At 42.3% G+C, this 12,114-nt stretch overlaps 2 protein-coding genes across 12 annotated transcripts in view; one reads left to right on the plus strand and one right to left on the minus strand.

The window, feature by feature from the left end:
* Positions 1-12,114, minus strand: part of cdkn1cb (cyclin dependent kinase inhibitor 1Cb) — a 26,581-nt gene continuing 14,467 nt past the window's right edge. The window contains exons 1-4 of one of the 2 annotated variants that reach the window (XM_058075219.2): positions 3,661-4,143; positions 1,564-2,033; positions 1,370-1,481; positions 1-275 (exon numbers count right to left, since the gene is read on the minus strand). In XM_058075219.2, coding sequence (XP_057931202.2) covers positions 1,372-1,481; positions 1,564-2,033; positions 3,661-3,728 — 648 coding nt within the window. In that variant the 5' untranslated portion in view covers positions 3,729-4,143 and the 3' untranslated portion in view covers positions 1-275; positions 1,370-1,371. Of the gene's footprint in view, positions 276-1,369; positions 1,482-1,563; positions 2,034-3,660; positions 4,144-12,114 lie in introns of those variants that run through there. The other variant, XM_058075220.2, reaches the window with a different exon arrangement.
* Positions 4,550-12,114, plus strand: part of ankrd26 (ankyrin repeat domain 26) — a 23,452-nt gene continuing 15,887 nt past the window's right edge. For 4 of the 10 annotated variants that reach the window (XM_078791626.1, XM_078791633.1, XM_078791631.1 and 1 more), the window contains exons 1-14: positions 4,550-5,049; positions 5,775-5,889; positions 5,973-6,146; positions 6,230-6,336; positions 6,412-6,549; positions 6,657-6,817; positions 7,356-7,392; positions 7,493-7,565; positions 7,674-7,725; positions 8,058-9,319; positions 10,152-10,323; positions 10,942-10,991; positions 11,087-11,174; positions 11,966-12,061. In XM_078791626.1, the coding sequence (XP_078647752.1) occupies positions 4,850-5,049; positions 5,775-5,889; positions 5,973-6,146; positions 6,230-6,336; positions 6,412-6,549; positions 6,657-6,817; positions 7,356-7,392; positions 7,493-7,565; positions 7,674-7,725; positions 8,058-9,319; positions 10,152-10,323; positions 10,942-10,991; positions 11,087-11,174; positions 11,966-12,061 (2,725 nt within the window). In that variant the 5' untranslated portion in view covers positions 4,550-4,849. Of the gene's footprint in view, positions 5,050-5,774; positions 5,890-5,972; positions 6,147-6,229; positions 6,337-6,411; positions 6,550-6,656; positions 6,818-7,355; positions 7,393-7,492; positions 7,566-7,673; positions 7,726-7,801; positions 7,972-8,057; positions 9,320-10,151; positions 10,324-10,941; positions 10,992-11,086; positions 11,175-11,965; positions 12,062-12,114 lie in introns of all 10 variants that reach the window. The other 6 variants (XM_078791638.1, XM_078791643.1, XM_078791646.1 and 3 more) reach the window with 4 other exon arrangements.

The following is a 12,114-nucleotide window of genomic DNA, read 5'->3' on the forward strand; positions in this document are numbered from 1 at the left end:
CACACACACGCACCTTTCCCCCCACCCCAAAAACAACGTTCAGTCCTGAGAGTCCGGTGGTAGTGGTCCGGAGTTTGGGTCCACGCTGCTCCTCCTTCCGCTTCAGACCGGAGCAGCCAGCCAATCTTGGCCTCTTACAGTCCACTCTAGGCTGGGGAGGCTGAGACTACAGTCCACCACTAGGACGCCCCTTGCTTTCTTTCTTCTTCTTCTTCTTCCTCCTCCTCATCATCATCCTCAAACATGCCCACGCAAGTAGTGCAAAAAAATCCAACCTGGGAAAAAACAAAAAATGCAGAAAATGTTTAAAATGAGTTTCCTCCAGGAGCAAAAGAAGAAGGCAGACAAGAGCGTCCTGCTGGTGAGGATGCAAGCTCAGCATTGGGGCGGAACCCTTTTTTTCCCGCCAAATCTGTGACGCAAACTCCCCCTCCCCCACTTACTATCACTAAAACCCTCCCCCTCCCTTTCACACACAACCCACCCACATCCCCTTAGATCACCCTTCCATTGCTTTTTCAAATCCTTCCAAAATAAAGCTAGAAAAACACTACAATTTCAACCAAAATCAAGAAAAAACTACCCAAAATTGTGAATAATAATGCTTTTCTAAGTGAAACCAAGTCCAACCTGAAAAGTTGCTCAACTATACTAAATTCTAAACAAAGGCAAGAGGAGTCCATAAACAATAAATAATAATGCTTTTCAAACTAAAACTAATCCAGTCACCTAATGGAAAGGCTCAACTGTCATACATAATGATTTTCAAAATAAGACACAGTCCACCTAATGGAATAGCTTTACTTGAGTAAATAGCAATGGTTTTCAAAACAATAATGATTTTCAAAATATAGCAAGTCCAATTCCATAAAAGAGTATCCCCAACATAGGAAACGGTAATTGTTTTCAAATTAAAACAAATCCAATGTCCTGATAGCTGAACAATAGTAAATAATAATGTTCAAAATATTTACCTTAATAGCAAAGAGTAGTGATTTTCAAAATAAAACAGTCAAATTGTCTAGATCTCCAATAGTAAATACGACTGGTTTTCAAAATAAAGCTGAATAGATGATACAAAGCATTTTAAAATGTATTTTCTATGTAATATAATTTCAACACCAACCAAGATATTAATTATCAATTATTATTACATTCAAAATAAAGCAGAAAAATGCTTCAAATAAATAGTCTGAGCCCCACAATCCATCACCAAAAAAAAAGAAAGCCTGAGATGGTAAAGAGAAATGTTTAGAAGGCCGAAAGTATGATAGGAAATAGAATTATCTCAATAATAAACGTAAAAAAAAATATCAGCCTTTTTCCAAATAAGACAAGTATGGAATGAAATCAAAGAAAGTGGACGTACCATCAGCGGATCCTCTTCCTGGGGGTTTGTTCCATAGGAACGGGAGACTTGGACTGATGGCTTAGGTCCACGCACTTTCTCTCCGCAGCCTTCTTTCGCTTCACGAAGAAATCTGCAAGGGCAGCAAAAGTGGGTTGGTTAACCCGTGTTGTGCAGCCTGGATGCGAGGTGCGTGGACGAGCACCAAAACATACCTGTGATGTGTGAGTTGTTGTCGGCGGGGATCGGCCTCTTCCGTCCCCCACAGAGGGCCCTTCTGTGGGCTAGCCTCCGAGCGTTGAGCTTATCAGTGCAGTTTTCCTGGTTGACCTCCACCGGGGCTCCGTCGCTCCCCTCGGGCGCAGCCAGGCGCTCGAGCACGCCTCCCTCCGGTTGCTGCTTAGCGGGCGTCGGCGGCGCCGCGGCCCGCTGGGCCGCTCCCTGGTAGAACACGGGGGCCTTTTCCAAGGGCACCTCCTCCCACTTGTAGTCCCCATCCAGGGGGGTGTTCGTCTCGAAATTAAAGTTCCACCGCTGCCGGTCGCGCTCGGAAATCTCCCGTAGCTTGACGCTCATTTCCCGGCTCAGCTCGTCGTGGTCCACCGGTCCGAAGAGGTTCCGGCAGACGCTGGTGCGTTTGTGGAGGGGGAAGGTCCTCCGGGCCACCAGCCTCTCCATTGCGATACTGGACAGTTGGACGTGAGACATGTCCCCCAAAACAAAATCAAATCTTGATAACAGATCCTTTTTTGGTGTTTCGTGGGTCCTTTCGTGTGTGTGATTCCACGCTGCACGGTTGCGTTTAAATGTACCGTCGTAGTAAAAGCCAGAGTATATAACCTTCAGTCACGCCGTCAGTCACCGCAGACTTCTCGGACGACTTCCTCATTGGCTGCTGGAAGTCCAACCCCCTCTCAGAAAAAACACACACACTACCCCCCCCCCCCCGCCCCACTATGGGCTCCCCGCGTAATTACGCGCTGGTTGAATGTTGCAACCTGATTTATTGACTCAAGATTCTTGAGTGAAAACACAAAGGAATTGCACCATTTTGTATACTAGCTGGGTAATATGTTTTGGAGTGTGCTTTCCTTCAAAGCGCAATTTCAATAAAAAAAATGTAATGATGTACATAAAGTACATGGAACAACACCAACCAGGCTTCACTTGAGTCCTGCAACGTCAAGACTGCTGGCCTCCACACGCGCACAAACACAGTAAAGTAAACAACAGGCTCGCTAGTAGTAGCACTTTAGCTCCACCTCTATTCTTTAGGCTTCTACACAACTTGTACCTGCTTTGGAATGACTGTGGCACATTTCTTTGGGACTGAAACAAACAAAAAAAAATCAACAAATTAAAGTGAGGCGTTGAAAAATGTGCGCATTTTTATTGGACAAAATCAGTCGTATATGTGATACAATTCCACACACGGATGCATGCACATTTTTGTACTTTCAGTCTAAATCTAGTTTCAGAAATCTGCATTGTGCTGACTTCAGGTGCTTTTCATGCAAAAAAAAAAAGTGACGGCCAACGCCTTTCTAAAAGGGATGTGGGCACCCGGCGCCCTCTAGTGGTGAAAAACTGCGGAACGCCGATTTTGATTCTGGTGTGTTTAGTATAGAAACCCGCTTAAAGTGTATCCTAAATCATTAGCGCTTGCAAAATGTGTGAAATGACTCTAAATAATTCAAACCCACCTCAGGGGCGTAAATGGGTTCGTTTTGTTGGATTACAGTCCAGTGAAATCTACGCTTTTAAATACCTTTCGTTGTTATCGTTCCCCTTCACTGCTATAAGGCCCAATAGGAGATTTATTGTATACATGGTACTATAGCGCCCTCTAGCGGATTTTAGTGGGATTACTGTGTGGTGTTATGGTTTCCTTTCGTGGCCAATATGTGAATAACGCTGGGGTCTGCACAAGAGTGCATACTATCTAGGTCTCTCTCTTTATTAAAATGGAAAAATGCTGCAAAATTATTAGAATACTAAACTATATAAGTTAATGAAGACATTTAACACATTCTAAAAATGCATTTTCATGCAGTTCTGAAACATATGTAGACCTGCATTGGGTTGGTTTATGCATATTAGACCCATCAAAGTGGAGCCTGCGTCTTTTAATTTTTCTTTCTATATGCAGCCCTTGGTGGAAAAAGTTTGGACACCCCTAACTAAGAAGTCAACACTTTAAATGCAAGATTTTGAAGGTGAGGCATAGACTATACACCCCTAAAGCAGGGAGCAACCATTAGGTATTTCACACACACACAGACACCACCTCCAGCCTGAACAAAATATTTCACCTTTTGATGTGAGGAGGCGGCCTGCAGGCAACACCACAAAGCTTTTGGCAAGCAGGACGGGTGGTCATTTGATCTCACACCGTTCCACGCGAGCCCTGTAAAACTACAGCCTTTTAAGGCGGGGAACACCGGGCTCAGACACACCCAGCTGGAAGTGGTTTCCTGAATGAGTTAGCTTCTGTTTCCTAGTTAATGACCCACTCCGCCAAATTATACATGAGTGTGCTTGTAAGTATATCTTCTTGAGCAGACAATGGGTTCTGAATCTCAAGCTGAGACCCTCTGAATGGAAAAGGAGAAAATAAAAAGAAGGTATATAAAATGGATTATTATTCAGAACTCCACAATAAATACATTTTTTAGTTTGTAGTGTCATTTGTCCGTTCTAGAAGGTCTGACCCCAAAATAAATCTTTCAGGGAGGTAAAGTCAAAATAAACAAGGAGCTTGCCAAGAGGCCTACAACAAAACTGAATGAGCTGTGGGATTTACTGGCTGTGTAGTAAATGTACATACATATACATACATCCTTATGCATGCTTACTTTACAGCCTCTTCACTAGAGCATCAGGGTTGTCGTTTTCAGATGACCTGGTGTACAAATACAGTGTGTATATAATTATTCGCTCCTGTCCATTTTCCTGCTGTGAAAGCTCCCATTTTCCTCATTGACAGAATTGTACTATAGTCTAAAATATTGTACTTTATCATGCCGTAGATTCTTACTTAATTAAAGTATATATTTTAATGTTTTTGTTAAATTTTCCTCATTTGTTTTGTTGCCGGTGGGTTTACAACTTTGAAACAGAACGTGTAATAATAGGGGGTCCCATTCTTGAACACAGGATGGCGCTATACCCCCAAATTGCTGGACAACCAGGAGAAGAAGAAACTTATTACCCACACATGCGCAATAGCGCACTATCGCTAAGGCGCCGCTTGTGGCGGTCTCCTTGGCTCATTTGGAACATTCCATTCAAACACAAATAATTAATACCTTCCAAGGACGCTAAAGTGTCTGAAAATACATCGGCGGGACTTTGTTTCGCGTCGTCACATCAAACTATGTCATACTCCGGGGATATTTTCCAAGGGTAATCCGCTTTGGACGTCTTATTTGTCGGGGATATGAGAGCGCTTAAGTAGCAGTACAGTGGCGGCACTGAAGCGTCGCCTCGTCCGTGGGCACCATGAAGAAATTATTCAGCTTTTCCAAGAGGAAACAATCACCATCTGGTACACCCAACAGAGGAAACGTAGTCTCTGTCGGCTACGAAGTGAAAGAAAAGGACCTGGGAAAGTTTCACAAGGCTGCCTGGAAGGGAGATGTGTCCAAGCTGGAGCATCTTGTAAGAAGCAATGACATCAATCAGGTTGACAAGCAGAACAGGTCAGTAAGGGGTTGGAGCGCCACTTGTTGATATTATATTCATCTTAATTGTTCTGGGCTCCACTATTATTAATATTCTGTATGGCAGTCAAAAGACTGCTGTACCATAACATGATTATTAAATGTAATAATAGTGTAATATTTATGCTGGTCAAAGGTTCCCGACATGACAGCAGTGCTCTGCTGTTTAAGGACCTACTGCAAAAACGCTAATCCTCTAAATGACAGGCATGCAATGCTGCTTTTTAAGACCTACTGCAAAAAACAATGTGTACACTTGTCAAAGATCCTTTATACGGACAGGTGCGCTGCTCTGCTGTTCATTTTCAGACGGACTACAAACATTCATTAGTTTGTTTTCTACCGCTTATCCTTAAGAGGGTCGAGGGCATGCTGGGGCATATCCCAGCTGTCTTTGGGCGAGAGGCGGGGTACACTCTGGACTGGTCACCAGCCAATCACAGGGCACATATAGACAAACAACCATTCACACTCACATTCATACCTATGGACAATTTGGAGTCACCAATTAACCTAGTATGCATGTTTTTTGGTGGGAGGAAATGGGAGTACCCGGACAAAACCCACATACACAAGGGGAGAACATGCTGTTCTAGCTGTGTTGCCTGTGCGCTAACCACGCTCTGCTGTTTTGTTTAGGACCTATTTTTCAAAAATCTAATGCTCTATATGACAGAAGTGTTCTGCAATTTTTTCTCTTACAGGACAGCATTACACATTGCTTGCGCCAGTGGAAATTCTGAGGTGGTGAAGTTCTTAGTGGAGAAAAAATCCAAGCTCAATTTATGTGACAATGAAAATAGGACGGCCTTAATAAAGGTAAACCTCCACATGATACAATTAGATCATCATCGTTGGCAGTTTTCCTGCTGATTCGTGATAATTCTGCTCCATTTTATCAGGCAGTGCAAGGCCAGCATGATGTAATTGTGAACATCCTGCTGGAAAACAATGCAGATCCCAACCTGATGGACGTGAATGGAAACACGGCTTTACACTTGGCATCCAGCATGCCATCCATCTCCACTGTTGACATCTTGGTGAAGCACGATGCTGACATCAACGTTCACAATAAGGTGATATATCGTATAGATTCTGAAAGCTGTGTCTCTTTTTTATCCTTTTGAGTGTGGATTTTTCCCTCTAATCTCATTTTTAGGAGGGTCTTTCACCGCTGACTGTGTCAGTCCAAGAAGACCACCTCGATGTGACAGAGTTTCTGTTGAAAAATGGAGCTGATGTTAATATTTTGGATAAAGACCAAAGGTTGGCGACAACACAGTTATACACCAGTAATACATGAGCAATACATAGCATATGTTTGTTTCACTCAACCTCAAGGTCTCCATTAATGATCGCCGCTGGCAATGGACATATCAGCATGGTGCGAATGCTCCTGCAGTTTGATGCCGATATTACCCTTAAGGATAACAAAGGACAATCAGCTGAGGACTACGCAGCCATAGAAAGCCATCATCCGTAAGTTTGTCTTCTTGAGCTGCACGGAACAGGACCTGACCTAAGGGAAACTCACATGTATGGAACCTCAGCAAATGGTGACATTCAGTTTCTCCACTCTCTTGTAGTTGTGCCCTCCTTATTGCTGAGCACGGTACCGAAAGACACCAGGTGGCCTCCCTGTCTTATCCGGGTCCAAGTAAAAATAAGACAAAATCAGAGATGGGCAATCCTTCCCGAGGCCTCAACACTGGCCTCTCTGTAGGAGGTCCAGCCTTGGACAAAGATGGTGAGGTGTTAACTTAATACAAGATCTTGGTAAATACAATGAAATGTTAAGGTACCATCTACTGTGGTTGAAACACCAATTGAAGTGTACCCTAAAAGGTAAATAAAATAAACAAATAATTCAAACATGGTTTGCCAGACAGAAAAGCAAAAATATTTTGTCTTGCTCGTGTTAGCCAAGATGGCAGTGTAAAGGAACTGTACCCATTTTGAACACCAACCAAGTGGGTGAACACAAACCAAGGCAAAATTTTTAGCAAAAAATGTGGATGTTTACCAAAACACCGGGGTAGACGTTAGCTGAGTTATCACTTTTCTGAATAGTGTAGTCCTCACACCAGTGTAGTCCTCACACCACTCCTGGGGGCCTGCCCCACTATTCGAGAAGCACTGAAGTACACAAAATCAAAAACGACAACACCTTTTTCCAATTTTATATTCGGTTCAAAATCCTACTTTGTGGGAGCATTTAAAGGTTGTTACGTATGTTTTGTTGTCTTGTGTCTGTCTTGTTTTAAGAGGTATCTGTATTGTTTCAGATTTTGAGGATAATTCTCAGGCTGAGTCACTAAGTCGGTAAGCTCTTGCTGTTTTTTTCTCATCAATATCTGCTACACTACATTATAGCAGCGATTGGCGGCCCCGCTTAGGCCTTTCATTGCTATCTGCTTTTAAGGATCTCCAAAAAAGGCGGCACTGATGAATGGGCTTCATCGGAGGACGACTGTGAATCACTTGTAGAGGAAAAGGTTGGTTTAATCAATATTTATTTTTAGAAGTGCATTCGGCTATTTTGCATCTGTAGTTTTTGATTTACCAACTTAATATGGCTTATATTTACGTTCTTTGTTTCCCAGACCCCACCAAAGATGAACCTTCGGAAAATGCTAGAAATCAAACAAGGAAAAGGTACCTTTCCATATATTATTTGTTGTGACCTTCCGTTTTTAACTTTTTATAGCAACTGATTTTGTAACCCTCGTAGCCTTTGCAGTGCTTGATAAATCCATGAGTGGTTCAGAATCTGAGAGTGACAATAGCGTCCCGAGAGTCGCATCCAATAAACCCCCGAAGCCCCCAGTAGAACCCTCACCTCTTCCTTTCCTTTCCCAAGCCTCCCAGATGAGCTCTACCCCTCTCCCCATCTACTCAAAGGTAACATGTCTGTTTATTCTTCTATTGCTTTCCTTTGACATCATTCCTCTCCTTTTTCCCCTCCTTTCTAAATACTTAAAAACAAGCCGAGCGTCTTTCAAGCAAAGGTCAACCATTAGCACAGCTGTCAGGAAGTCAGTCCAGTTCGGAATCTGATGCCCAAAGCTCAGAAGATGAGGGCTCTGACGAGGAGGAAGATGATGATGAAGATGATGATGAGGAGGATGAGGAGGAAGCTGACGAGGAAAGCAGTGATGAGGAAAGTGAAGAGATAGAAGAGGAGGACTCTTCTTTGGCTTCTGTTCAGTCCAATTCATCTGTAGAAGATATGCAAAAGCTGGATGCGTGTGGTGATGGCAGAAAAGCTCAGAATTGTGACCCTGTGAACAACGCTCATCCTCATCTTGGTGTGGATGAGCCTCAGGAGAATTCAGAAGTTGACAAGGATTGCAGGATTGTGTCGGCCGTAAGAGTTGAATCCAAATATTCCGATGAGGATGACAACATCGGGGGGGAATTGAGTCGAGACATCATTCAGACAGTTCTTGATGCTCTTCCAGCTTCCAGTCAAACAAATGTGGTACCTGAAGGTGAGAGAGCTTCTGATGATGGCGGTGAGGATGGCGGCTCAAACAAAGAAGAAAAACGCAGATCGTCATGGGGATCCTCCTTAGAGGAATCCGGCAATGACGACTCAGCAAAAGAGCCCACCAAGGAGTCATCACATTCAAATAAAGATAGTAACTCACCACAAAAATTCAACAACAATGAACGGATACCACCTGAAGCAACACCCAAGTGTAAGAGTAGACTGGCTACAGATGTCGAAAATTGGGATTGGGATTCTCCATCTGAAAATGATGATGCACAAGCTGCTGGAGGAAGCGCAAAAGTCACTCCAGAGGAACAGCTTTTTGGAGCCATCCCCATTCTATCAGAACTTGAGGACGACAACAATACTGGAAACCAACAATCCAAGGACAAAGAAAGTAGCAATAATAGCTGTGCTGATAAGGTGAAGGACTGTGGGGATCCACAAAGCCCATCAGATAAGATGGTGGTCCAAGTAAAGCTCTCCAGACTTCCGGAGACGGCCATTGAAGCAGATGAAAAGTGTATCAGTGATGGCGGTGATACGTCCCTACATAATGAAAGTAGCAAAGTTACAAAGGAAGAGAATCCGCCCATCAATGCTGATGTCGCCGTAGGTCGACGTCATTCACGTGAAAGCCTCTTTTCTGAAGCATTGCCCCACACAGACATCGATGATGTTGATTTGGACTCGCCCGATGAGGTAGAGAGCTTGATGCATGCAGAGGACAGACACATTAAAGGTGTTACCGTCCAGGTACAACTGCTAAGTAGTATTAGTTCTATCATCTTGGGCACAGGTGTCAAACTCAGGCCCGGGGGCCAAATCCGGCCTGCGCTGCAATTTCATGCAGCCCTCAGAAGTGTTTGGAATATAACATTGAGTTGGCCCGCCTCACGGACCTTATCAAACAAAATGCTTACAGCGATCTTAGTAAGTCAGCGATTCCTCCGTTATAAACTGCTCCTCTGACATTTTGATTTTAAAAGTGGAAACAATATTCACTCTATAAAATATGAAGAGGCAGTATGACACAATACATGTGCAATATGACACCTGTACAATATGTACAATATGACACCTTGAATAGATATAAGGCAGGTAAAAGTGATCATTTTAACAACAGCAAAACATGCTGCCCAATCCACAGATACAAACTCTTCCGGGTTAAACATCTCATAGATTATGATGTTTTTGTGTTGATATAAAATAGTGTAGCTTTTGCATAGAAATTGAGAAAATGTGATCAATCAACAATCACTTCACTGAAACCAACAAACCAACCAACTATGCCAAAAAGCCATAATCATACTGTATACATTTAAAGCAGGAATGAACGGACACAAAATAATGCACACACACCCCACTCCAATGTAAAAAAAATGTCAGTGTGGGTGGGGGTAATGTCCAGTTCGGCCTACAGTAGGTTTTGAGTTTTGGCCCCCTGTGTGATGGAGTTTGACACCCATGATCTTGCATATGGAATTTTCAGCTGTGAGTTTCTGGATTCTGTACTTTTCCTCTCATTATTCTCCCTGTTTGCTCACCACCAGTTAAGTTATCTCATCAGCACATGTTTCTTACGCAGAAAGAGGAACCCAGTGATGCTGAGAGTCATGATAGTGACAATGAAGAGGAGGAAGAACAAGAACAGGAGGCAGAAGAAGAAATCTCAGGTGACGAGTCCGAGGGAAGCGGAGACCTCCTACATGCCACTCAAGACGTTCCTGAAAGAGATGTTCCCAAAGATATGAAAAGAGGTAATTCATGCCACTAAAGTATCTGACCAAAGTGAGTATACACACCTCAGTATTCAAGCATTATATTCTATCTTGTTAAGGGACAATACTATAGAAACTAAACACATAGAGTAGTCACCGTACAGCTTGTACAGCAGTTACTGGGATACTTTTCCACCCGTTCATGAGGACATCACTTATGGAGCTGGTGGGTGTTAGACACCCTGCGCTCCTCCACCCTCCTGGCTTCCACTTGATCAAACCCACAGGTGCTCAAGTGGGTTCAGGTGTGGATGAGACATACTTGGCCACTCCATCACCTTCTTCTGCAAGCATCTTGCTGTTGTGTTTGGTGTCCTTATCATGTTATCGTGTTTCACAATGTTTAATTTTCAGTGGATATTACGTTTATGATGCTATGTACATTACCTACTCTAAAGTACACCCATGTTTTAGTTCTGTAGCATTGTCAAAAGAGTATTATCGTTACGTATTTTGAGTGTTGTTCTCACTTTTGTGAGATACTATCCATGATCGGAGAGTAGATATTCTCAAGAAAATTGTGTGAAACCATCACTTAGAAGTTCACATTGCCGTTACATGTGATATATATGATCATCATGAACCTAATATGTCCAGATTTGGGCCTAGAGAAGGAGGAGGAAGAGGAAGATTCTTGGGATTCCGAGGTAGAGTGTAAAAAAAACAAACACACCGATATACGTACTGTATATTGTTGCATCAAAGGTTGTGTATGCAATATTTTCTTCTCTTTTAATACTAGCATGAAGACCATAATGAAGATAAAAAGAGCATGCAAGTGGAGAATCAAGAGGAGATGTCTGGAGACACAGGAGAAAAATTAGAAGAAGGTAAGTTATTATTAGGGTGGTCCGATACTATTGGCCAGGGGTAATTATCCACCTGATATCAGCGCTGTTTAAAAATCATATATAAAGCCTGCATCGAGCACTGAGCGTAGAAGTAAATGTACTTACTTTCATTAAGCGTCTTTCTTCATATGATTTTAAGTTCACGCCTCTCGTTTATACATTCATACATATACTGATATATTTGGGAAACAGTTAGGTACCAAAAACTATATATCTGATCTTCTCAGATGGTTATGAACTACATTGGTCCCACACAGTATTGAAAAAAAATTCAAAAAATAACAAAGAAAAATTACTTAATTCATTGATTATTCATTAATCAATTATTATAAATTTGTCTTAATTGTATCTTAGCCTATGTATCTAAGATGCGTATAAAATTATTTACCAAAAGAAGACTTGTGATAATTGAGTTAACTGGACAAAATGTGATTAGTAGCAATTAAATATTTTAATCTATCTACCTGGTGAATTACTATATCAAAAAATAAAAGACAGTGCCAATTCCTTCTCTGGCAGCCCAGTTGTTTTTGTTTTTTTTTGTTTTTTTTTGTGCACTACAGTATTTTTGTAAAGCCTGCCATGGAGTGTGATTGGCTGGCGACCAGTTCAGGTAGCACATGACACTTATGAAGATATTATAGAAAATGGATGGATGGATATTTTCATTGCCTTCTATTTTTATTTCAAGCATTTCAAGCATCATTTCATGCTGCAGAATCAGGTTTGGGACACAGATTACTTACTCAAAACTACCATTTATTTCATAGATTTGTTGTATACTCCTTCATTTTTAAGAGGAGGCAAGTGGATGCAGGAGCCTTGGTGGAGTAGAGGTGGGCTAAGAGACCGCCTGGGAGAGGAGGGTAGGAATGGAATGGTCACCATGCTCATTTTAGGCCGCATGTTATCTGTGCAC

The sequence above is a fragment of the Doryrhamphus excisus genome, linkage group LG1 (genome assembly GCF_037039965.1).
Source record: "Doryrhamphus excisus strain RoL-2023G ecotype Guam linkage group LG1, RoL_Dexc_Guam_v1.1, whole genome shotgun sequence".
NCBI classification, from domain to species: Eukaryota; Metazoa; Chordata; class Actinopteri; order Syngnathiformes; family Syngnathidae; genus Doryrhamphus; species Doryrhamphus excisus.